We start from the raw sequence: 27,541 nt of genomic DNA on the forward strand, positions 1-27,541 counted from the left end.
CACTTAACTACATCATAATGTTATAAATTACCAAATTTGGTATAGCATTCTTTGAAGAGGAGGATTTCACAGGTAGAAATGAGAGGAAAGTTTTGGAGAACTTACTTTGAAAATATGCTTAACTGTGGTGGATACTCATATACATGCCCATAGAATCCAGCAGTTACGCCTACAAATGGGGAAGAAGAAGGGACTTAATTGCCACAGCGAGGCACACTTGGTTAAGTCTTGAAAAGTGCTTTTGAATCAGAGTTACAGCAAAAGACTAGCTTTTTAAAAAAAAGATTTTATTTATTTATTTTTAGACAGGGGGGAAGCGAGGGAGAAAGACAGGGAGAGGAACATCAATGTGTGGTTGCCTCTCGCATGCTCCCTCCTGGGGACCTGGCCTGCAACCCAGGTATGTGCCCTGACTGGGAATCAAACCAGTGACCCTTTGGTTTGCAGATTAGCAGTCAATCCACTGAGCCACACCAGCCAGGGCCAGAAAAGTCTAGCTTTAAGTGATAGAAGCATAAACATAAAATCTGTTATACTTTATATATTTCACCCATTATTTTGCTTAATACATTAAAAAAGTTTTATGTAAACTAAAAATTATTCCTTTACTGGGCTATATATATCCTGGACTAAATCTTGAAAGCAAATATGCATTTTTCCCCATTCCTTTTGCTTATTTCATGTTTGGTCTTTCATATCACAATTACTTAAAGCAGAGTTCTTATTCAACCCCCCACCTCCACCAGGAGGGCTGATTTATCTGCCATGCCAGTAGTCAGTTAGGAATGAAATACCATGTTTTGTGTACTTAAATAATGTGTACTTTTTTGCCCAAATTTTTTGAGGGAAAAATAAGGGTGCACATTATACATGGGTATGACAATCCTGTATATAATGCACATAAAAATGTGGGTGTGTATTATACATAGGAGCGCATCATACGCGGGAAAATACAGTAGACTGAGTTTTTGCCCTTGGGCATCTTACATTCTGGTATTCCAATAAGTATGTGAAAAATAGTTTGGTTCTCTTGCACCTGTATCTGAATTTTTTTTTAATTGATCACATGTATTTATATTTTTAAATTTATTTGTTTATTTTTATTCAGTTACAATTGAGGGAAGGGGAGAAAATGTAGAGAATTGTAACTGTATCTGAATTTTTAAGAATACCACGTTTTTATAATTAGCAAAAAATGCTGTTTAAATTTTTTTTAAATGTCGAATTACAATGTTGAGTGCATTGTTAAAGTTGCATAGTCATTTGTTTTATGTGTGCTTTTTAAAGGTAGTTTTTGGAGGAAGGAGTTGTGGGAAAAGGAAGGAAAAGATCTGAAATTATAATTGTGTGAATTTTGATTTCTGACTTACTCGAAAATCTAGTGGGATGCCTGTGCCTATTGAAATGAATGATTATGGATATGTAGTAACATCTGTTTGTCTGCCTGAGTTGTAAAGTTGGAACCATTTGAGAGTGCCAGGCACGAGGATGGAAGGGAATTTTGCAAAGGAGTGTTCAGTGATGTACCATGGAATCTTACCAAGCTGAACTTGAAGGGGGCGATGGATAGAGAGTGATGGCATTAATGAATTGGAGATATTCATGAAGTTGAATTGTTGCAGTAGAGGTACTTAAACAAGTCAAAGTAGGAGGTGGTAGTTGGAGAATAGAGTCTATGGATTAGTGATTTTGGAAGTGGTACAGGTTCTTGTGGAAAGGTCCAAGGTGAGCTCTCTAAAGGAAAAGGACAAAATTCTAAAAGCACATCTAACAAGGAGACCTGACCTAGTTTGAATACTCAAGGAAGGTTTCCATATTTCTGAACTATGTGAACTACATACTGCCTCCACATCGAAATCTTGTCTAGTCTTTCTTAATATTATGCCTTCCTTTCCTTCCCAACTACCACTCTCATTATTTCAGACTCTTCCGTTTCATATTGTTATTAACCAACAACCTCTAAATTGGTCTCATATCTTAATTTCCCTTTTCAATTTATTTACTCTTCAGACAGATTGACTTTTTTGTTACGTCAGTTCCCCACTCCTAAATTTTCGGCAATTTGGAAAGTTTTTTTAACTTTCTATTCTTCGTAGGATTAATAATAAAATTCTTTAATTTATGCTGCATAGACACACTGGGCAGAATTATATAATGTCCTTATTTGTGGGAGGTAGTATGTGTATGTTTGCCCTATTAATTTGATTCATAATAATTAAAAGAGATGCCATACTGTCATTATACTTACTGATTGTGAACAAGGCATAGTATATAGACAGAGCTTATAGTGTGGTAGAGAACAAGTAAATAGGGCCTGTCTTACGTGAGTTTAAGGGCTGTGTTGGATTAATCTGGGGACTACAAAGAGGGTAAATACTCATGTTGAGGGGTGGCTTAAGGAAGTATTCCAAAGGTGATGGGTGACATCTGAGCTGAGACCTGAATGAGTTGGAGTTAGCTAGAAAAATGTTGGAGTGAGAAAGAGGAGTTACTTGCTGAAAGAACAACCTGTATATAAAAATCCAGGAGGATGGAGAGTTGGTTAAGGGAGTTAGTGGCAATTACTGAGACTGGATCATGAAGTATATATCTCTTAATGGTAAGAATTTTGTCCTTTATCCTGAGTGCAGTTGAATCAAAAGTCAGGCAGTGATGTGATCAGACATATATTTCAGAAAGGCCACCAGTGTGTGGAGAATAATTTGGAGGGGATAATACTGGAGACGGGGTGAACAGTTGAGTTCCTTGCAGACATCTGTGAAAGAGATCAAGATAGTCTGAACTAAAGTGGTAGTTGGGGCTTGGACATTTTAAGGTGGTAGGATTGCCATGACTTGGTAAGTAGATGTGAATGAAGGAGAAGGTGGTGTACATGTTTCTGGCTTGGACAACTGGTTACGTGGGTTGGATGGAAGGTTTAAGAGAAATTTGATGTGTTGGGTTGGGAAATATTGAGTACTTCTGGGACATAGAGATGTTTATCAGAAGTGCAGTTGTAATTCAGGAGGCAAAAACTAGGCTGAAAATAAAGATTTGGGAATTAACTTAGAAACGGCATTTTGAAGTCATGGGATAGATGAGGGTCACCCAGGAAGACTGGGCTGAGTGACAGTAGTCAAGAATTCTGGAGAACTTGCACAGTAAGGCCTGGAATACTTTTTAAATGTATTTTAAAATATGAAACATCTTTTATGGACTACTTTAATGTTTTCAAGTGGCGTCCTTTCCTTACAAGTAGATATAATGGGCTCTTTTTAGAATTTGCAATTACAGATATCTTTACTGTCTAAAACTCTTTGGTTTGTGAGTTCAGTTAGCAAAAATGCAGTAGTCCAGAGTATTTTGAAACTTTATATAGGATTGCTAGTGGAAAATTCTTTCAGAGGTTTGGGAAAACAGATGATGATTAATCATTTATCTACATACCATTTTCACTGCATGCAGTAGCATATTTGGTAAAGGTAGTTCACATGTTTTATAATATGTGTTTAGTTTTAGAGGGTTAATTTTTGGGTGACCATATACTTTATCATCCAAACAGGGACACTTTTAAGAGTGGAAGGGAGTGCTCTTAGTAATTTTGCTAGAACAACAGGCATAGAATGGAACTCCTGAAAAACTTGAAGATCTTATAGTTTTTTCCAGAATTATCCTTCTGTGAAGTTCTAAGAAATGAGATTATAACAGATTAAACAGTGATGATGATAATAAAGAAGAGTTTCGTAGCCAAGTAAATTTGCAAAATGTTAGATGTAAAGTTAACATTTTTTTTCTACTGGACTTCTTGGGACTTTTAATGTACTAATACAATTTGAGAAGGGAGGGCATGGTGAAGGATTACAGATCTTGAATTTCCTGAATTTGTTTTGCTACAGAACCCTATTTCTCTGAATATCTATTAACACTGTGATCATAGTTTGGAAAATGTTGATTTTAGAGTATCTGTCATTTAAATTGGAGCTCTTCAATGTGAAGCTCAGTCAGACTGCTTCTTAATTGTAAGTTTTATTTTGGGATTTTGGTGATGTCTAGGCAGCTAACTAACTATATTAAAATAAGTAAAATTTGAAGTTTAAAAAAGTACAGCTCAATTACATTTTCCTGAAAAAGAGTGTAGTTTTATTATTAGGAGAACTTTGAGAATTAAATACTAGTTTATTGAACAGATTTTTAAAAGGCCTTTTCGGTGCTATTTCTTCCCAACTGGGCAATATACTTGCATTTGTTTCTTCCTTTTTAGCATTTTTGACTTAGGATTCAGTGGTAGGTATTGTTTCCCTTCTGTCACAGAATCTCTATGTTTTTGATCCTCAACTGGAAATTATGCCTTCTAGATTTAGGACATAAAGAATTGAATTTCTACTTTTAAGAACATTGATTGCTTTGAGAATTTGGAGAAATGCTTTGGAATATGATTAGTTATATGTTTAAGGAATGGTATTAAGATTAAGTTTCTACTTATTGTTCTTTTTGATTATGATAAGCTCATATTTTATTTCACTTTTTAATGGTAATAAAAGCTAAAATATTCTTTTAGCATAACCATAGTACTTTTCTTTCTTTTGTTGGCTAGTTTATAAATTGTCCATTAGACATAACAGTTAAACATGTCTTTTCTAATTTTTGAAAAGATTTTATTTATTTATTTATTTATTTATTTATTTATTTATTTATTTATAGAGCGGGGAAAGCAGAGAAAGAGAAGGAAAGAAGCATCAGTGTGTGGTTGCCTCTCTTGTACCCCCTACTAGGGACCTGGCTTGCAACCCTGCAACACAGGCATGTGCCCTGACTGAGAATTGAACCGGGGACCTTCTGGTTCACAGACCAGCACTCAATCCACTGAGCCACACCAGCCAGGGCTATGTTTTTTTGCATTAAAAATGTTACTCTTTGTCAGTAACTTTGGCATTGCTTCTTTCTTCCCCTCCTCCTTTTTCTCCCTCCCCCCTTCCCTGCCTTGTTAATATTTTCGATATGTTAAAATGGATTGTGTTAAGAGTTTTTGGTGCCAGGATTTGTGAGTAGCTCATCTTCCCTCTCATAACTTTCAGGAAGAGTGTGTAGTATATTTTTATGGTCCTCATCTTGAAATGTATTTTTATGTACATTAGTGGGATTTTTTTCTAAAGAGAATATGAGCATTTTCTTAAACTTGCTTTCACTACTATAAAAACTTTGAAAATATTAACCGTTGTGATCTGTTCTGAAGATTTTGATATCTAAGTTTTGTAGTGGGTTAGCAATTTTACTTTATGTAGAATAAAGCATTTTTTGTTGTGAAGTTGTTTCTCTTATAACTAGTAGAATAATTGGGTGAAAGTTTTCTATTCTGTGTAGAAAAGGAAGGAATATTATCATTAATAGGTTTCTGATAAGATGTAAGAGAATACTTAAGCAAGCTGTCATTGCAAGACTTGAACAATTTTTTTCTTGAAACCTATTTTTTTCTTTTTAGTATTTTTCTGAAGCTCGTGAAGAAACATTACCAGGGCTTTTTAGAACATTAATGTACATCTTTTTCTTGTTTTTCTCTGAAATCTATATTTTTCTTGTGTACCTTAGACAGTGTTTAAGATTGGGGAACCTTGGGGAAATATATTGCTCTGAATCTTAAGTAGTTAAACAATCTTATTTGTAATGTTAAACTTTATTGTTAAGTGGAGAGAATCTCTTAGGATGCGCCACAGGGATGTATAGTCTTGACTCTGTTGTATTTCAAGTTTTAAAGATGACCTGTATGAATATTTAAGAGGCAAAATCCAGATTTTGTAGGTGGTACAAAACTGGGAAGAATATGTTAGATGACAGAATCAAGAGGAGTTAGTTGATCATCATCTCTTGGGCATTTACTAGGTGTCATGTACTAGCATAGGTGATACAGAGATAAGTGCTTACCCTTGAAAAGCACAAAGTCTGGAGGGAGGACATAGAAAATCAGTGATTTATGACACCTTGTGATCAGTGCTGCAGTGGAGGGTGGAGGGTGCAGTTCTTCAAAAGGGTATTGAAAGTAAATGATGATAACCCAAGTAAAGGATGACATGAAAAAAATGTTTAACAGTATTAAATGCGTTCTACTTTTAAATTTTAAAAAATTGTATTAGAGAGTAAGTAGGTTTAACCTAATAACACTTCATGTGAAAAACAGAATAAAGGTTTTTATGAACAACAGTATGAAGTGGTTGCTGCTCCCACTCCCTGCTGAAACATACCATATCCTTCCCTTTGCCCAGATAAGCCACTCAGCCTAAAATGTGAATGCTTTTTTAGGTTACATAGGCAGAGATACTGTGTTCATAGTAAGAGAGGTAGTAATGCTGCTGTATTCAAGGTAGTCAGACCACTATCTGGATTATTTCATTCACCCTGAGTAGCATGGACTGCAGAATGCTCAGAGAACAATGATCAAGAGGAGGCAGGGCAGGGGAGGAGGGCGCATCTAGAAACCAGGACAGCTGGAGCAAAGGAGACCTCTTAAACACATTTTAAAAATAGACTCTGGTACACAAACAGGACAACCTTTTAGAATCATCGGGTGGAAGTTAAAGGAAAATTTTGATTCATAGACTTTAAAGTAATGTGTGAACTCTTAGAAGTGTTTCAGCAGAGGCTGAGAGACTATCAATTAAGGAGGTTACAAATGGACAGTTGGACAGGAAGATGTCCAAAGTTCTGTTTTATGTTATGATCCTACTATTTCCAAAAAACATCATTTCTCAAATTACCAAATAGTGTCTGTCATCGTCAGTACTCTGCAGCATTGCATGCACTTTGGCGTCTGAGTTGAGTCTGAGCCCCACTCTTTTCTAGCTCTGTAACCTTGAGTAGGTTACACCTGTTACTCTGAAATACTTCTCTTGATACTTTCCTTCTAGGGTTTTTCCTTAATCTCTTCCTGGGACCTAGGTTGAAGGGTCTGATTTAAGGACTTTGTTTAGCAATAGAATGCATTTCCCCCCTCACTTTTTGTTTTGTTAATATTTATCTTTCTCTCCTTTTCGGCTTCTTAACTTTCACATAGAGTGTATTGTTTCTTTCATTGCTTCTTGTTGACACTTTAATTGCAAATACAGTGTTTTGTTTGGTTTTGGTTGTGCGGTTTGGTAAAGAATACTCAATCTTGTATAATTTGACAACTTAAAATTTCTTAAAGCCCTGCTATTATTTTTTTAATTCTTGATTTTATTTGAAAAATGAATGGGTTTTCTTATCCAGATGTCAGTTCTTTTTATCCAGTGGAAATAATAATGATCTGTCTCATGGGTTCTTATGAGGTTTAAATAAGATAATCATGTTTGCTGTAATTAGTATGTAATTGGCATAGTGTACGCATTTAACATATATTAGGTTTATCATTATTTTTACTCTATTACCCAAGTAAATGACAATTAAAATTTTGATTGAAAACGTTGGTAATAGAGGAAGATTTCACTATTTGAATTGTTTGTATTTCTTTAACTATGGAAGAGTAGAAAAATTCATTTAATAGAGTTATAGAATTATAGAATTTTGAAATTTTAAGGAACTGTTGAGAACTTCTTGTTGATTTCTCATCTTTTGAAGTGAGAAAACAGACCCTGAATGATTGTGATTTAGTCAGTTGGTGGCTCAGTACCAGAATCCAAATTTTATATGTACTAGTATATTATATATTTTACATGTACGTAGGACCTAATAGGAGTTCAGTAGCCTTTGAATTAATGTGATGATTATGTGTCTGTCTTTGAAGACTAGAATATCTTTATGTGTTCATTGTTTGTTCCTGTATTCCCTCTTTCTGCATACTTATTTAGGACCTATGCATTGATCCAAAAAAACATTTATTGAACATCTGTTTGCAGAGCAGCTTTTTACTGAAATAAAAGTCATGTTTTTCTCCCTCTGTGCAAGAAGTTTGGCAATGTGTTAGAATTTTAAACTCTAAATCTAAAAAAGTTAGACTTCGTGAAAAGTTAGACTTTATTAGAAAAGTTAGACTTTTCTAATAAAATTAGACTTTTCTAATTTTATTAGAAAAAAATTTTTATCAAATTTTAACTGTTCATTGGTTTATTTTTAGCATTCCAAGGTATCTAGAAGGAGCCCTTTGAAGGGATAGATCCTATGTTCCATGAGATGTGATGGTACATAAATGGGGATGATTAATTTATCAAAAATCGAAGTCATGGCACACCATTTCAAGGGAATGTTAGGTTATACGTTGCTTGAAGGAGAATGGGATCTCCATATTTTGTCGTTATGTGGGAGCCAAATGCCACCAGTATGATGGACTAGACCAGAGGAGGAGGAAGATGATCAGTTAGAGGAGTAGGAACTACAGGTCATTTTTCAGTCATCTTTTAGTGAGAAAAAATAAATTGGGTGGAACAAGATTATGGAGTAGTATGTAACCTACTTGATTTGCTGCTTCAGTAGAAACTGTCTAACTAGGTTTTCTGGTTGAACTGGGCATTGTTGACAGATTGCTAATCTAACAGCTGCTTATTAACTATTTCAAATGGAGATGATTAGAAATGATCCAGAAGTCAGTTTTCATTACATGAAGAATCTGACTTTGAAAATAATGAATTAAATATTTTTGTTGTATTACTGTATGCAATTCAGAATTTACTGTAGAACAGGCTTTACTGTATGCAATTCAGAATTTTTGATGGTTTCTTTGCTTTTGTGGATAGAAAGTAAAAATATGAGATATTATGACATTGTCAAATGCCTATTTTGTCTATTTTTAGAATTCATATTGGTTTACAATTGGTTGCAAATTGATACCAGATAAAGATTCAGAATATAGTCTGCTTTATGACTAATCCTTTAAACTACTGCAGTGGGATGTGTGAATGAGAGTAATTATGTTGTTCTACAGGAAGTACCTAAGTCTTATTCACAATTTCAATATGATCTTTAATAATGTAAGGTCATAGCTAATGAGACAATAAAACTGGCACTTTCTATTTAATCGCAGAAGTACTGTCTACAATACTTGTTAATATTGCTTGAATATAGGGTTGTATTTATCTTTTTCAGAATATATTTCTGCCTCTGTATTTGGAATAGTGTTCTCATACATGCGTATAAGTATTCAATATATATGTGTGTGTATTTGTAATATTTTACGGATCTGAAAAGGAGATTAAATGGACTGTCTTACTGAGTTATGAGCACCTCACCCTCATCTCTTCCCATTTACTTTCTGTGAGAACATTGTAAGCCAACCTTATACTGCCAAAGAAGGAGATTGGAGGATTCCTTTCTGTCGAAAGTGATCAGACAAAAGGAAAATAAAGGAACCCTCAAAATAGCCAGGTTCTCTTGCCTGGTTATTCTAGAATAAAGTACACTGGTCTGCTCACTCACACAGATCTTTTTAGGATCTGATTAGATGTAAATGTACAGCCAAGGATTCTTTCTCACATGAAGAAAATGTCAAGCAGGAAAGGCAGAGACCAAAGCAAATAACAAAAAAGAACTCCGGTTACAGAGACAGTTCCGGGAGCAGAAGAACACCACCACCAACAATGTCAAACACTTAGTTTATATTCTCACAGAGAGAAAAGAAGACACTGTATTAATGGAAGATAAGAATAAGATGTAGAGAAAAGAGAAAAGAAAAAAAATATGCAGCAAACAGAAAAGAGCTTATGGAAATTAAAAATACAGTAGAAGAGTTAGACTTCTAAAGTTGAGGATATCTTTCAGAAAATAGAGCTAAAAGACAAGGGCTATAAAATGCAAAGGAAAAAAATAAAGGAAAATTAGAGAATCAATCTGGGATGCCAGTATCTTAAATACAAATGGCTTCCTACCTAGGATGTTTTGACTTACGATTTTTCGACTTTACAGTAGTGCCAAAGGCATATACATTGATCTTTTCCCAGGCCAGCAATATGTGGTTAAGATATTTTTTCATGCTCCCGGGCAGCTGCAGTGAGCCATAGCTCCCAGTCAGGTCTGCCATCATCAGGCTAAACAATCAATACTTTTCAGTGTACTGTGTTGTCAGTTATTTTTGGATATTGTATTCTGAGCACATTTAAGGTAGGTTGGGCTAAGCTTTGATCTTCAGGTTAGGTGTATTGAATGCATTTTCGACTTAAAATATTTTTGATTTATGATGGGTTTATCAGGAGGCAAGTCAAGGAACATACAATAGACATAGGAGAAAGAGTAGAAAAAAAGTCTAAGGAAGATTATTCTAAGAAAATTTCTGAGAACTGAAAAACATTCATCTCTACATATAAAAAACTCAGCAATGATCACTTCAAACAATTAGGGGGAGGGGGAACACAACTCAACCCCAAGACATATTGTAAAATTTCAGAGCATATAAATAGAACCTTCTGTAAGCTTCCTGAGGGGGATATACAGGTGACCATGAAAGATTGGGGATCAGAATGGTGCTAGGCTTCTTAACAGCAACACTGGGAGCCAGAGGACAAGGAGGAAAGGCCTTCAAAACTCGGAACATGTTTTCCTGTCTAGAATACTATACTGAGTCAATTTGAGTTATTAAGTATGGGTAAGTGAAGATATTTTTAGACAATGTAAGAATAAAAAAATAGTCCTTCCTATACCCCGTTCTCAGGAAATTATAGGCAGAAATACCCTACTGAAAAGAGAAAACCAGTAAAGAAGTGAGATCAAGGAGATCAATCCACTATGGAAAAAAACAAGGGAATTACCAGGATAAGTTAAAGGGAAAGTCTATGACCATAGTTGTATACCATGCCAAGAGAGTAAGCAGTACAAGTTGGAACCTGATGGAGGGGGACTGGAGGTATAGGAAAGTAACGCTTTAGCAAGAGCTTGCAGATGAACTAGAAAACTAAGCAAATGCAAAAATGGTGCAGTTATTCACTATAAGGAAAGCAGGGTCATACAAATAGGGAAGAGTAATGATACACTTTTGGCTTAGCTGTGAATATTATTTACAGCCATAGTAATAATGTAAACACTGATAATTGATCAACATCTCAGATGTGTTTAGTTTTCTTGTCAACACCACATTTGACTGCTCCATGCTTCTCTGAAGCTTTTCAGTTGAGTGATGCTTCAGGTGTTTGTGTTCCCCACCCCCTTTTATTTAGTTTAAAAAATACAGCATGCTTATTACAATCCTTAAGAGTATGGAATAACTGCTTCAATAATAGCAATAGATAGCTCCTCATCTTTCAGTATACCTGATTATAAGGTACAATGGCTAATTTGAATCTAGGTAATTCTTTTCTTAACCACCAATTTTTTTAAAGCCAAAATGTTGAAGCTTGAAATGGAGATCGAATTTAAATAAGTTAATCTTGTAAAAGGTTTTTCTGGTCCTAATTAAAAGACAAGTGGTTTGTTTTTTTTTTCTCTAAAAAACAGTATCATGTACGTCCTCTATCCGAGGACATTATATTAAATGAATTTTTGGAGCTGGGAGATGGAAAGGAGCTTGCTCTGTCTATTCCCTGCTTCCACCTGGTATTGCAGTACTCCTGGGAACGGTGCACACAAAATAAATAAACATAAATAAATAACAGTACCATAGTATAAAAACACAGTATTTGGTGTAGAAGTAGTTGTGCAACATTCAACAAATTTTTTTTTAAAGATTTTATTTAATTTAGAGAGAGGGGAAGGGAGGGAGAAAGTGAGGGAGAGAAACATGGATGTGTGTGAGATACATCTATTGGTTGCCTTTTGCACACCCCCAGCTGGAGTGCTTGCTAGCCAGCATCCCAGGCATGTGCCCTTACTGGGAATCCAACCGTGGCCACCTTTTGGTTGGCAGGCTGACACTAAATCCACTGAGCCACACCAGCCAAAGCAACTACAAATTTCTTAACCTTCCTAGGCCTCAACTTTCCCATCTGTAAAAATGAGGATAACATCTACCTCAAAATTGTGATGATTAATTATGCATCCTGCAAAAACAAAAACAAAAACTGTACTTACATTATTAACTTTTTTTGACTATCAAGAGATTTTTATTTTATGTGAATTAATTGTTCCATAAAAATACAATGATAACTACATCTGTGCTGCATTCAAATCCTTTTATACTAATAAAATAAGGACACAAGCAGTCATCAGTGAAGAGTTTATGGTAATCACTGAATTTTGTTTTTGTTTGTGTTTGACTTAGGAGAATGGAGTTCAAGTGGGAAGACATTTTTCTCTTTCTAAAATGTACAGTTTTCTCTATAAAATGAAGTCCATTTGCCCAATGCCAGGTTAAGTTTATTTTTAACCTATGATCTTTGAGGCATAATTCATGTTATTTCTTTAAGAGCAGAGGCTTACTTTTTTTTTTAAGGATTTTATTTATTTTCAGAGAGAGGAGAAGGAAGGGAGAAAGAGAGGGAGAGAAACATCAATGCGTGAGAGAAACATCTATTGCTTGCCTCTTGCTCACCCCCAGCTGGGGATGTGGCCAACAACCCAGGTGTGTGCCCTGACAGGAATTGAACCGGTGACCTTTTGGTTCACAGGTGGGTGCTCAATCCACTGAGCCACACCAAACAGGATGGAGGTTTACTGATTATTGCTTTTCTGTTGAGGTCTCTGTTTCTTATAAAATAAGGAATAAAAATTTTTACACTATTTTGTATTCTGAGGACATTAGATAGTATTGAGAAACTTATATCTTGCTGACATTATAGCTAATAATAATTTAATCTCTGATGACACCTAAAAAGAAACATTTATAGGATTTTGATGTTAAGTCTACCCCACCTCTAAACCTTCATTGTATCTTTGCATGCCTTTTATAGAACATAAGGATTTAGGAATTAATTTGCATTTATGTTAGTTATATGTAAAACAAATCACTGTAGATTCTATTCCCTTCTTCTTGTTTGACTTCCTCTCCTCTCCCCTCTCCTCTCTCTCCTCCCCTCCCCTCCCTCTGCCTCTGCCTCTGGCATTTGAAGAGTTTCTACTGTTGTCAGACCCCCTAGTCTTAGATGCTGAGGATAGCATGGTCTTGTACCCTAGCAGACCTCAGTCTGGTCATAGAATCACTTGTATAAACAGAAAATTGTAATACAGCAAGATAAGTGCTAAAATAAAGACAGGAAAAATGGCCAGGAAAAGTGAGGACAGAGTCATTACTTCTTCCAGACCTGATGAGCAAAAGCTGGACTTTGAGGAAATAAAGCATTTTCCAGGCCAGAGAAGTAGGGAAGGGCTCATATTTTTTGATTAAGCAGCTATATTGCATATAAAACTCTTCATACACTCTTTTTGTATTTTACTTTTTTCTTTGTTTTGCAATCTGCAAAGAACTAGAGGATTGGCTGGGAGAGGCTGTCATCTCAGGGCGTAGTGGGGAATTAAGGAGAGCAGTTTAGCTTTTATGTATTGGTATTTAGTATGAGGTGAGGGCATAAAACAGAAAGCAAATGGTAAGCTTACATGTGTCTTGCATTCTAACACCCCCCAGTCAGTGGTGGTAAAGTCAGGATTTTGCTGTTAATAGATGTGTGATCTTGGGTAAGCCATTTCTTCTTTATGGGTTTCATTTTACTCTGCTCTAAAATGAGAGGATTGATACAGAGGGACATTTCCTGTTGACAGTCTCTTTCTTAGTAGTTGGGGGGGAAAGAAAAACACTAAGTCAGTTTGGGAACACAGGGTTAAACAAAGTAAAATAGATTTCTTTACTATAGTCTTATACATTGTGGCATGTGGATTGAATTCCTGGACTGTTTAGCCTGACCTTGCTGAGGAGTGCCTCAATAATGTTTCCAGTTCCATCATTTTCCTAATGGTTTAGTGGAAAGAGCATGAGCTTTTAGAAGCATGCATTAACTGGGCTTGAATCCTAACTGCTACTTAGTGGCTCTGTGGCCTTAGGTTAAGTTATTTAGCCTTTCTCAGTTACTTTCTTCATATGTAAAGCAAAAAGGACAACACCTTGTGGAGTTGGAAGGATATAGTGACAACCCATATGAAAATATCAAATGTATCTGGCATATAATGGGTCAAAAAAGGTCTAGTTTAAGTCCTACAAATTATAGAATTATTATACAATGTAATACTTGATGTTGTTTATATCCTGCATACATCTAATGTTTGAAATGGGCTGTATGTGTGTTTCATATATACTTACAATTTTTCCCCAAGAAAAGAAACGTTCTTGAGGGCTCATTACTATCTTTTGCCGTACATATAGCACTCAGCATTCTCCTGGAGACTTAGTAAATGCTTGATAAATACTTGACATTTTCATCAGAACAGTGGGATGAGGTGAGATGTGGTTAATCTTACATCTTTCATAACCCTGGGTACAAGTCAGTGAATTTATGAATAATAATTTTCATTGATTACTTATGTTAAATGATTAAATTTGAAATAACTAGAATTGATGGTAAGGGAATTGTCCTCTAAGCAAGCGATAAAGTTATAATCAAGTATTATTTAATATTGTAAATTATATTCTTGGAATACTAATGTTTTACATTTTTGTTTTGTCTCTAGCAAATGGTTATGAGCCTTAGAGTTTCTGAACTTCAAGTACTATTGGGCTACGCTGGGAGAAACAAGCACGGACGCAAACACGAACTTCTCACAAAAGCTCTGCATTTGCTAAAGGCTGGCTGCAGTCCTGCTGTACAAATGAAAATTAAAGAACTCTATAGGCGGAGGTTCCCCCAGAAAATCATGACGCCTGCGGACTTGTCCATCCCCAGCGTACATTCAGGTCCTATGCCAGCAACTTTGTCTCCATCTACCATTCCACAACTCACTTATGATGGTCACCCTGCATCATCACCGTTACTCCCTGTTTCTCTTCTGGGACCTAAACATGAACTGGAACTTCCACACCTTACATCAGCTCTTCACCCAGTCCATCCGGATATAAAACTTCAAAAATTACCATTTTATGATTTACTGGATGAACTGATAAAACCCACCAGTCTAGGTAAGATTATTCTTCAATGGTTATTTGGTTACTTTTGGGGGATACGTTTTCATTTTAGAGTTTTAATTTGACCCAGTTTATTATATATATAATGAAATTTACATTTGGTAATAGCATTCAGATGATAATAATCTTTCAATTTTAGATAGACTCATATGTATGAAAGTTATCTTTTAGACAAAGAAAAAGGTATAATCAAGCCTTTAGTGATGGTTGCTGACAGTATTATATTAAACCATTTTCAAGAATATAAACTTGTAAAATATATTTTAGATTGTTGATTAATATTTTATTATAACCCATACAAATTTAAAAACTAAACCCAGTAATTATTACTAGCCCCTAAATTCTGTTCTTAATTTCCCAGGGTTGATGTCATCTAAAACAAATGACTAACTAGTTTTGATTATTTAAATGAGTCAGTGGTTTTAATTATTAGAAAAGGAGATTTGAGCTTTGATGTGTAGTGTTTCAATTTCAGCGGACTTTTTAAAGTGGATATATGTGCTTTTGCACGTGTATACTTTATCATGGTTATATAATGCAAATGCTTGAAATATCATTTACTGTGTTTTCCCATTATTTGATTGTCTGGCATATTAATAGAATTTATTAATCAACTTGTAATTTTAATTGCTATAATGCAACCTTACTTGATTTAATGAAGAATAAAACTGACTCTATTGTGATCTCTTATGCCTTTGGTGTATTTTATTTAAATATCAGATTTCCAGATGCTTGTTTGTTGTTATAAATCAGTGGTTGGCAAATTGTGGCAAGCAAGGCAAATATAGCGAGCATCCAGTTTTGTGGATCTGAGCTAAGAATATACATATTTTTAATCCTAAAGAGTTGTTTAAAAAAGAAATTCAACAGAGACCATGTATGTCTGGAAAACCTAAAATATCTATTGTCTTTCAGAAAACATTTGCTCACCCCTGTTACAAATAATTAAACATTTTAGTTTGGGGGATTGTTGAGTATTAAATTTTGAAAATATTTACTGAAATTCTTTGAACTGGGAAATGTTTGTTTTTAATTATATATTGCAGAATTTACCTGAGTAAAACAAGGTTATAGGGGTCATTTTCAAACAACACAAATTTTATATCACATTATTATATTTTTAAAATAGCCATAACAAGAAAACTTAACTGTAGGTTGTTGAGAACTTACTGTATGCTTATGAAGCTTATATAGGCTCATTATAAAAAATGGAACTGCCAAAGACCCTTCCTCATTAGCAGTTTAGTTTGTATGCATATATGTATAAGTAAATTATGTTCCCTGTTTTTCATGAAGGAATCATACATAGTATTTTGTGCCATGTCTTTCTTCCCATAACACATTACAGGCATCTCTCCTTGTCTGTCATACTCGTGTGTGTGTGTGTGTGTGTGTGTGTGTATAAATAAAATTCAGGGCCATATATGCACACACATTTATAATGGCGTGTATATGTACATATGTGAGCGTGTGTGTTTGTGGATATATACATATCCTAGCTCATTTCTTGTTAAAGACTGTATACTATTCCATGATTTAAAGAAGTCCTTTATTAAAAGACAGCCATTTCCAGTGTTTTGCTGCGGAAAACATGCTGCAGTGAACATTACCTGAGATTTAAAGAAAAAAATAATGTTGGTAGCTTTATTTGATTTGATTCCCAGCTCTCAAATTTTTTCTAGTCTTAGTTAATTAACGTATCTTGCTGTTTTCATTTTCACCAACATAATTACTAATACCAGTATGAATAAGAGTTGTTTACGTATGCACCTAAATTTTGTTATAGAGAGTGGAAATGCACACTGGACACATGTTATGATCATGTTGGACAATATTTTAAATTCAACTTAAATTAAGAAAATTTTAAATTTTATTTTGCTGAGGCATTTTGCTTGAATATGTTTATTTCTAACTGTGTATAGTAATTGTCTTTTCATGCCTTTGTAGCTTGTTAATATTTATATCTTATTGATTTAATACTTCAGGGTACATCTATCTTTATGAACTTATTAATGGGTAGTGGGTAAATAAGGAATTATGATTATCACTTGAGTCCAGAATGTGACAGGTAAATTAATTTTTCAGTTTTTACCCTTCCATTTTGGCATTAAGCCCTATATTTAAATAGATTTTGAGATGTCTTGATGTAAGCTGAGTGTTCTTATGATGCATGGTTCATGTTTCTAAAAAAAATGAAATAATCTTTTTGTTATTTCCCCATTTTATTAGATAATTCTTATTCTTATAATCATTTTAAATTATTTCTTTAAATTAATTGTAAGGTATTTTCTTACCAGAGAGTAATTTGTGGAAGTCTATTTATTCAGTAAATATTTGGGGTAGGGGCATGCTCAGTGAATCTGAAAAAGATTATTGCAAAAAGATTGAGTAATCTGCAGATATATTTTAAGACACTCTTTGTTTTATTTTAAAAAAGAATAAAAAATCTGTAAGATTCTTTAGTGTTATTAAAAGCCTATTTCTGTACTTTGTTAATTGAAGTGACTGACTTCATCATAGAATGCAGTTTTGTAAAGGGTTATTTGCACCAGTAGATTATTTGTTTTGAATGTAGCAAAGCTATTTTCTAAAAAATTAAATGAATTACAACATTCTCTTTGTTTCTAAAACATACTGGGTTGGCAAAAAAATTCATTTGTTTTTTTTCCTTAAGATAGCTCTAATAGTGCTTAGTTGTCTTTCACTTCACTTGAAATAATTTTGTTAGGTTATATTGTGACAGCTGTCATATCAGCCTCCATTTAAAAAAAAAACTATCAAAATGAGTGAATTTTTGTGTAGCCATTTTAATGTTGAAGATGGAAGAAAATACACAACATTTTCTGCATATTATGCTCTATTATTTTAAGAAAGGTTAAAATGCAACTGAAACACACAAAAAGATTTGTGCATTGTATGGAGAAGGCATTATGACTGATCCAACAAACGTGTCAAAAGTAGTTTGCAAAGTTTTGTGCTGGGCAATCTCACTGGACAATGCTCTGCTGTCAGGTAGACGAGTTGAAGTTGACAGTGATCAAATCGAGACATTATTTGAGAACAATCAATGTTCTACCATGCAGGAGATATCTGAGATACTCAAAATATCCAAGTCAATAAAGTTATTGGTGAAAATGAAAAATGTCTTATATTTTACGGAAAAAAGCATACAGAATTTTTGGCCAATCCTGTGCTTACATTTATTGTAAAATCATTACAAGCTCTTAACAGCTAACTAGTTCATTGTGATTATCACTTGAGTTTAGAATGTGACAGGTAAATTTACTTTTTCATTTGTTTCCCTTCTATTTTGGCCTTAAGCCCTAGACTTAAACAGATTTTGAGATGTTCTGATGCAAGCTAAATGTTTTTAATGCATGGTTAATATTTCTAGAAAATCAAAATAATTGTCTTGTCCTCCATTTTATTAGATAATTCTTATCCATTATATTTATTATTTCTTTAATTTTAAAGTATTTTTAACATCTTTGTTCATTTTAGAACCACATATTAATGAGAGAATTCTTTTCATTGTCCATAGTTAACTAGAGGAATTGGGAGGTGAAGTCAAGGTGGTTGTAAAGTAAAATGCTTGATTTATTGTGTATTTTTTTTTGGTCTGTCAGTATTAAAATCTGTTTGTTCTGTGAGGTCCATTTCAAATGCTTTTTAAACAAAACCTTTTCCATTGCTCTTTCTAAGATTCCCCACTTAATCTGTCTATCACCCCATCCCATTTCAGAATCAATTTCACTTTCCTACATGCTCCTAAACATTTTGTTGTGAGTTTCTCAAAATGGTAAGGGCTCTGCTGTATTCATCTGTAATAGTTAGCTATGAACCTGTTACATGGTAGTTGTTCAGTAAGTATTTATTAGCTCTCCCATTCATTTAAATACAATAGTCTTTTACTTTAAGTCAGTGAATTTTAACCATTTTTTAATCCATATACAACTGAGGTATACCACATATCATATACTACCTTGACAGGGATGGAAAATAGAGTAGGGGAAAAAGGTGTATCCTTCCCTTTGTTGTTCCACACCTACTCTGACCTCTGTGGTTAATTGATGACTTGGATATTTAATATACTCTTTTTAAAAAATTTTCCCTAATTATAAAGGTGTCACATGTTTAATGTAGAATCATTGACACTACTTCCTTTAGAGATAAATTTTAAAAATGTTTTCTGCTGTGTTCCTGTAGTCAGTCATTACAGTGTATGTTTATTTCTGCTTTTGTTTTAATGAAGAGGAGACTCAAATGCTGACTTAACCCAGCCAGATCTTAGTCACATATATTATTGATTCATATAAATAATGGGGCACAGAAAAATTTTAATTTTCACAGTATACTGGGTACCATGTGTTAAAAGTGTTTTCAAATACCATTTGCATAGTGTGACATTTTTGGTGTTGATGAGTTACAAAATTTACAGAATTATGAAAATCAAATGGACAAATAATTTTGGATTAAAATATTTTGTTAATGTCAGTTTTGAGGCAAGATATTTACCCTCAATCCTTTAATATTATTTAGAATAATACAATTATTTAGAATATCGTTTATATTTATTAAGTTGGCTTGTGTTAGAACATTGGTAAAAACAATTCTTTTTGTGACTAAAAGAATTCTTAGGATGCATTGCTTTATTTGATTCAGAATTGAATGACCAAATCCATTAATACTGTTTTTTATATCTGTCACAAATTTTGTTATTTCTATGTTCTTTGACTCTGGTACATTTCCAAAGAGAAAATACATTTTTAGCATAATTTAAATATTTTTAATATTTATAATTATTTCAAATATTTAATAATTACTTCAAAGGCTAATATGTAGAGAACAGACAGCTTTGTATTCATTTAGAGTAGTTGTGTAAAAGTTTGGTGAGTCATCTCAAATTTTGCTTTATATCAAATTTAAACCAAATTATATCTTCTCAAGAGATGTTTTCCTGTTCAGGTTTTTATTTTTTATTATTCTTTTGTTTATTGATTTTATTAGAGAGACAGACAAAGAGAAACATTGATTTGTTCCACTTATTTATGCATTCATTTGTCGATTCCTTTATGGGGATCGAACCACAACCTTGGCGTTATCTAACCACCTGAACTATCCTGCCTGTGCTCCTTTTCAGATTTTACATTTGAATAAATTCACACCACGTATCCACGGATTAGGGATTTCTCATATTGGTATGAGGAATAATTGTTGACATTGAGTGTTGTTTCTAAAATTCTAAATTGTGTTTTAGTTGATTAATGAAGGATACAATATTCCCTCTTATTGGAACCAGTAGTTGAATGATAAGACTGATGAATGATAAAATTAATGCATAGTAACTTAAGCATATCACTTTAATGTAAAACGTGTCGATGTTTGTTTACTTGCCAGTCTTTTGATGTAGGTCAAGGCCTTTCCTTTGAGACTGCTGATTTCCCAGTTTTAGATTCCTTAATGCAGAGAGAGCATATAAACACTTGTTGAGCAGTTTGATTCCAGAATCTGTTAACAACTGGGAGAAACACCTTTTATAGTTGTCACTCACCTAATTCCAATATATATTATTTAAAGCAATGTGTTTTTATTGGGTCTTTGCAGAGTGTTCAATTTAGTTTTTATAAAAACAGCAACTTTCTTTCCACACTTACATTTCGTCGCTGTTGTAATATTTAAGTTTTGTAATTACAAGTGCAACTAGCATAAACAGGCTTGAGAATAAACACCTCCGGTTCTTGGTAAGCATCAGTTCATCCAAGAGGTTAGCTGAGAGGGCTTCTACTGATTTTCTCTTGTACCATTCTTACTTAACTCTCCAAAGACGATATAAATAGAAGTTTTATTTATCTTGCCCGAGAATAATTTAAGTGGTTTTTTCTCTGGAGGAACAATGTGGATCATAATTTTTATGGTTCAGTTTGTTGGGGTTTTTTAAAGAAATCTTAGCTATTTGTCCCTTCATTGGAAGGATTATAATGGGGAGAAGGATTAAGAAAAGTAAGGAGGTAAGGAAATTAGGTTTTTATTGTACAGTTTTATGTTTGTAGTGTTTCTTATAGAACTTAATACAATTTAATCCTTTTCTCATTGAGCACAGGGGCAGTAACGAGGATAAAATGAAACAATTCACATGTGTCTTTTCTATTTTTTTAAACTAAAAACGGTCATTAAAAATTGGAAATTATCTGTGAAGATGATCTCCTCTTGTTTCTCCTGGTTGCAAAAGTGTCCTAATTTTGTTTGGAAAGTATTTGGATGCTACAGACGGAAGAATCTGAAACAATGAGACATATTTTAATTGATCACATGGATGTCATTATTCCATTTGTGATTAAACAGGTCACTTATTTGTTTTATCTTTCTCATTTTTAAGTCTTAGAAGGTGACTTCTATTTAAGTTTATTGTTTGTCAAAAAGTTGTTCACATAAAACATTACGAATATCTGTTGTCTGGAATATACATAGTATTTGGGTTCCTGAGTTCTGTTACAAGTAGATTTAATTTGATGTGGGACAATAAGTGGATACTTCTAGGGAAGACTGACCAACAACCTAGGTGACTGGGTTTATAGTCTTGGTATTTTAGAAAGCTAGGTTGATTACTTTCCTTTTTAGAGTAGAATATTTCTGTATAGAAAATTACTATTATTTTAGGCTTGGGAAGATGTATGAGTAATTTATAGAAAAGGTTTGAGTTTTTTAAAAACATAGACATGGCTTGGGTTTTGCCTTAGGAAAAAAGGCGCAGATGCTTCAGTACTTCGAAATAGTTAAAATGATCCATCTTGTTTTGTGCGGTGTGGATAAGGTTTCTGTTACATTTTAATAATACTGGTTACCAGTGTTTTCTGCCAAGGACTCCTCTGGCATTGGATTATATTTCACAGTTTCCTTCGCCTCTCATTTTTTATAATTGAGTTTGCCTTCCTCCACATGTCTAATAGCCAGTGCTTAGAGATCAGGTGATGCAAATTCAAGGACACAGGCTCTGATAAGTATTGGAAAGGGCATTTAAAGGTTTTATGATTCACTCTACTCTGCTTTTAAAAAATTTGCCTTCTAACAATTCAACACAAGCTGTGATCTTCTGTACTTGAATTTTGGGAGGTTAAAGCCATATATATATATATATATATATATATATTATTCATATAAAAATTGTGTATATGTATATATAGGTATAAATGTAAACTTAGCAATTCATATTTAGATACAATTTAAGAAATCACAAAGGAAATGGTGGCTACAGTTGATTACATAAGTACGTGAAACCTCTATGTATTAGTGGTTTTTTTTAAGCCCCAGTATAAAAGTAAAGTTGGACAGTGAAGAAGGCTGGTAGGAAACAAGTTCATTCATTTGAAATACAGTGTTGGAGGAGAGCTCTACAGATATGTTGGGCTACCAGAAAAGACTAACAATTGGGTCCTAGAGCCTGAAGTCTGTAACGTTGCTGGAGGCAAAAATGACAAAACAAAATCAAAGTTGTTATACTTCAGGGCCATCAGGAGAAGGCAAGGTTTCTTTGGAAAAGACAGTGATGCTAGGAAAAATAGAAGGACTAGAAAAGAGAAAGGCCAAGTATGTATTATGTTAACATTATAGACCTTCTATAATTCAATACCTGAATATTTTAGAGAAAACTTTAATTTTTTTCCTGACTAGTCTAGATTTTAGATTTTTGCTAAGATTTATTCTGTTGAAACGACATGGATATTAATCTTGATATATTCCTGATGATTTTCTAATATTTGGGGGAGCAAAACCATTCTTGCCTTAAAATAATTTACAGTATTTTTTCAAGATGTAGAGAGACCTTAAAAATAAAATGAAGATTGTAAGCGTCCTTAAAAATAGCAGGGAAGGAGGCAGGAACATGCAGTGGGGTAAAGATAACCTGTTCAACTAATGGTGTTGGGAAAATTGGACAGATACAAAAAAATGAAACTAGACCACCTTCTTACGTCATATTACAAGAATAAACTCAAAGTGGATTAAAAACTTAAATGTAAGTCTTGAAACTATAAAACTCCTAAAAGAAAAGATAGGCAGTAAAATCTCTGACATTTCTCAGTATTTTTTCTGATTATCTTCTTGGGCAAGGGAAACAAGAAAATAAATAAATAAGTGGGACTGCATCAAACTAAAAAGTTATTGCACAGCAAAGAAAACCACCAACAAAATGCAAAGACAACCTACTGAATGGGAGAGGTTATTTGCCAATGATACATCTGATAAGGGATTAATATACAAAATTTATAAAGAATTCATACAACTCAACACTACCACCACCAACAAAAATAACCAATCCAATTTAAAAGTGGGCTGAGGACTTGATTAGGCACTTCTCCAAACAGGACTTGCAGATGGCTAGTAGATACATGAAAAGATGTTCAACATCAAAAAAATGCAAATTAAAACCACAATGAGATGTCATCTTACACTTGTCAGAATGGCTGTCATCAATAAATCAAAAAACAAGTGTTGATGAAGGTGTAGACAAAAGGGAACCTTCATGCACTGTTGGTGGGAATGAAAATTGATACAGCCACTATGGAGAACAGTATGGAGGTTTCTCAAAAAATTAAAAATGAAACCGTCTTATGACCCAGTGATTCTACTACTGGAGATATATATATCTAGATACATAGATAAATAGCTATATCTATATATAGATATGTAGATATAGATATATAAAGAAACCCAAAACACCAATTCAAAAGAATATCTGCACCCCTGTGTTCACTGCAGCGTTATTTGCAAGAGCTAAAATACAGAAGCAAACCAAGTGCCTACCAATAGATGAGTGGATAAAAAAGTGATGGTTCATATAAACAATGAACTATTACTCAGCCATAAAGAATGAAATCTTACCATTTGCATCAGCATGGATGGACCTAGAAGGTATTATGCTTAGTGAAATAAGAGAGAGACAAATACCATATGATTTTACTGACATGTGGAATCTAAAGAGCAAAATAACAAAATAGACACAGACTCATCAATGTAGGGAACAGACTGATGTTACCAGAGGGAGTGAAGTTGGGAGACTGGGTAACAAAGGTGGAAGGGATTGAGAAGTACAAATTGTTAGTCGCAAAATAGTTCCTGAGGATTTAAAGTAGGGAATATAGTCAGAAGTACTGTAATCCATGTGTACAGTGCCACGTGGGTATTAAAATATTGGGGGAAACACACTGTAAAGTATATGATTGTCTAATCACTGTGATGTATACCTGGAACTAATACAAAATGATATTGAAAACAAAATGTCATTGGAAAATAAAATCTTTTTAAAAGGGAAAATCAGGCAAAATGTGAAAGGTCTTCTAGAATTACTTAAATAAAAGATATAAAATGGAGTTAGAGAAGACTCGTAGTTTATTGATTATTTTCTTCCATAGTTTGTTCCTGTTTTTGCTGATTTTTATCCTTTCCATATGGATCAAGCCACTGTAAAACATTCCAAAAGAACAGAGGTCTTAATAAAGCATGTTTTCATTGTTACATAAATAATCCATGGTAATGGTGGTAGATCCTTTCCATCCCTTTCTCCTAAGAGATTTGTGACTTCATAAAAAACATAAATATAAAAATAACATTTTTGATTTTCAAAAAAGTTTATCCATTCAACTAATATATATTAAGTGTGTTTTTTTGTGCCGAGTACCATTCATTCTAGTTGACAGGAAAAGAATAAGACATTCAAGGAGTTCATGAGCTAGTCCAGGAGTCAAACACATAGGTTCATCTTAGACAATACAAGGCAAAGTAAACTAAAAGGCATAACCTAGGGTAAAAATTAAAGGGATTAAATTTACCAGGGAGCATGAATTTAACATTTTTTTGCCTTTGGAGTAGTTGAATCAGATCTACTGAGGGTGTTTATTATTAAAAATAGAGATTTCCCCACACCCCAGATCTTCTGAATTCCACTTAACACCATAAGATATTATGCACAGCTTCCCAGGTAGGTCACTTCATTTCTTTGAATTCCTACAAAATGTATCATGTATAATCCTTTCTGTGAACATACAGGTTGTTTCCATTTTTTGCTCTATAGCATTGAGCAGTCTTATATATAATAATATATATTTTTGTACTTATGTATTCTTTCAACGCAAAGTAGTTTTCCAAGGTCAAAGGTTATACATACTTCTAAGTTGCTATTAAATTGCATCCTCTACACCCCCCCAAAGTTTATACTCTACCAACATTTTTATGAGAGTGCTTATTACCCACAATTTTTTCAGTAATTTAAAATTTTAATGAACTGATAAAAGGAAAATAATACCTTATTTTAATTTATGTACCTTTGCTTACTACTGAAGTTGAACATTTTATAATTATTATCCATTTGTAGTCTGTGAATTGCTTGTTCATGTTCTCTGCTCATTTTTTATTTTTTTTTCCTTATTGGCTCATACTTTCTATATAGTGTGTACTAGTCAGCCCTCTATTACATGTTGTAAGTATCTTATCTTGGTCTGTCATTTACTATGTAACTTACAGTATCTTCCATTACACAGAAGTTGGAAGCAATTAAGTTGTCGCTCAGATATGTGAATTAATACTTTTATAATGTTTGGATTTTTTAAAACAGCTTCATTGAGATATAATTCACATACTTTAAATTTTATCTTGTTGAACTTAATGGTTTTTTAGTAGTATATTCATGGAGTGGTACATTGATCACCATTATTTAATCTAAAAAATTTTTATCACCTCTAAAAGAAACACTGTACTGATTAGCAGTCATTCTCATTCCCCTCCTCCTTCCAGCCCCTCAAAACCACTCGTCGTCTTTCTGACTCTATGGATTTGCCTAACTTGGGTAGTATATAAGTGGAGTCACATAGCATATGGCCTTTTGTGACTGGCTTCTTTCGCTTAACATGATGATTTCAGGGTGCATTCATGTGATAGCATACATCAGTGCTTCATTCTTTTTTGGGGGAGTATAATTATTTTTAATGGGATGTGTCTAATTTCCTGTTTTAGAACTTTTAATTGTCAAAAAACTTAACCACTTAGTCATTTTTTAAGTGTACTGTTCAGTAGTGTTAAATGTATTCATATTGTTGCACAATAGATCTCTAGAACTTCTTTTTTTAAGATTTTATTTATTTATTTTCAGAGAGAGAGGGAGGGAGAATGAGGGGGAGAAACAGGGATGTGTGAGAGAAATAACAGTTTGCCTCCCACACGCCCCTAAAGCGGAACCTGACCTGCAACCCAGGTATGTGTTCTGACAGGGGATCGAACCAGTGACCTCTTAGTTCTCAGGCGAGCACTCAGTCCACTGAGCCACATCAGCCATGGTTAGAACTTTTTTAACTTGCAAAACTGAAACTTTATTCATTAAACAACTTGCAATTTCCTCCTGCCCACCCCCCAGCTGCTAGTAACCACCATTGCACTTTCTCTTTATAAGAACTTGACTAATTTAGGTACCTTATATCGTGGAATCATACAGTACTTGTTTTTTTGTGAAAGGCTTATTTCACTTAACATAGTGTGCTTGGGGTCCATCCATATTGTAGAATGTGACAGGATTTCCTTCCCAAATAAGGCTGATGTATATCCTATTGTATGCACGTACCGACCACATTTGGTTAACCATTCATCTGAGGATTAACCTTTAGGGTTGCTTCCATTTCTTGGCTCTTGTGAGATCTTGCTTTCAGTTCTTTTGGATATATATCCAAAAGGGAGTACTGGATCATATGGTAGTTCTATTTTTAATTTTTTTAAGAACCACCATACTGTTTTCCAAAGCTATACCATTTTGCATTACTACTAAGTATGTACACGAGTTCCATTTTCTTTGAATCCCTACCAACACTTATTTTCTACACCCCCCCCCCCACCCTCCACCACCAGTGGCCATCATAATGGGTCTGAAGTGTATCTTACTGTGGTTTTGATTTGCATTTCTCTAATGATTCATGATGTTGAGCATCTGTTCATTTTTCTCTGCAGAAATGTCTCTTCAAGTCCTTTGCCCAGTTTTTTATTTGGTGGTTTGTTCTGTTAATGTTGAATTATAGGAGTTGTTTATTTATTATAGGAGTTACTTCTTCTGAATATTAACCCCTGATTAAATATGTGATTTCCAAATATTTGCTGCCATTTGTAAGTTGCCGGTTCACTCTGTTGATTGTATCCTTTGATGCAGAGAAGTTTTTCAGTTTGGTATAGTCCCAAGTGCCCATTTTTGCTTTTGTTGCCTGTGTGCTTTTAATGCCATCACTAAGAAATCATGGCCAAATTCAGTATCATGAAGTATCTACCCTCTGTATTCTTCTAGAAGTTTCATAGTTTCAGGTCTTGAATCCATTTTGAATTAATTTTTGTATATACTATATGAAGGGGTGTCCAACCTTTTGGTGTCTCTGGGCCCCACTGGAAGAAAACTTGTCTTGGGGCACACATTAAATACACAAACACTAATGAAAATTGATGAGCAAAAAAAAAGGTTTTAAGTAAATTTACACGGGCCACAGGTTGGACACTCAAGGAAGAGTGCCACGTCACTATTTTGTATGTGAATGTCCAGTTTCCCCAACACCATTTTTTTAACATAATGTGCCCCTCCCCCCAAATGTGGTCTTGCCACCCTTG

General features: G+C 34.0%; 1 protein-coding gene and 1 non-coding gene across 2 annotated transcripts in view; both read left to right on the forward strand.

The window, feature by feature from the left end:
- PIAS1 (protein inhibitor of activated STAT 1) overlaps window positions 1–27,541 on the forward strand; it is a 107,012-nt gene that overhangs the window by 12,223 nt on the left and 67,248 nt on the right. The window contains exon 2 of the mRNA XM_024568228.3: window positions 14,464–14,908. Coding sequence (XP_024423996.1) covers window positions 14,464–14,908 — 445 coding nt within the window. The remainder of the gene's footprint in view (window positions 1–14,463; window positions 14,909–27,541) is intronic.
- On the forward strand, window positions 11,304–11,497 carry LOC112312155 (U2 spliceosomal RNA). The gene has a single exon (XR_002975580.2). It is a non-coding gene; the product is annotated as a U2 spliceosomal RNA (small nuclear RNA).

The sequence above is a fragment of the Desmodus rotundus genome, chromosome 7 (assembly GCF_022682495.2).
Source record: "Desmodus rotundus isolate HL8 chromosome 7, HLdesRot8A.1, whole genome shotgun sequence".
Classification (NCBI taxonomy): domain Eukaryota; kingdom Metazoa; phylum Chordata; class Mammalia; order Chiroptera; family Phyllostomidae; genus Desmodus; species Desmodus rotundus.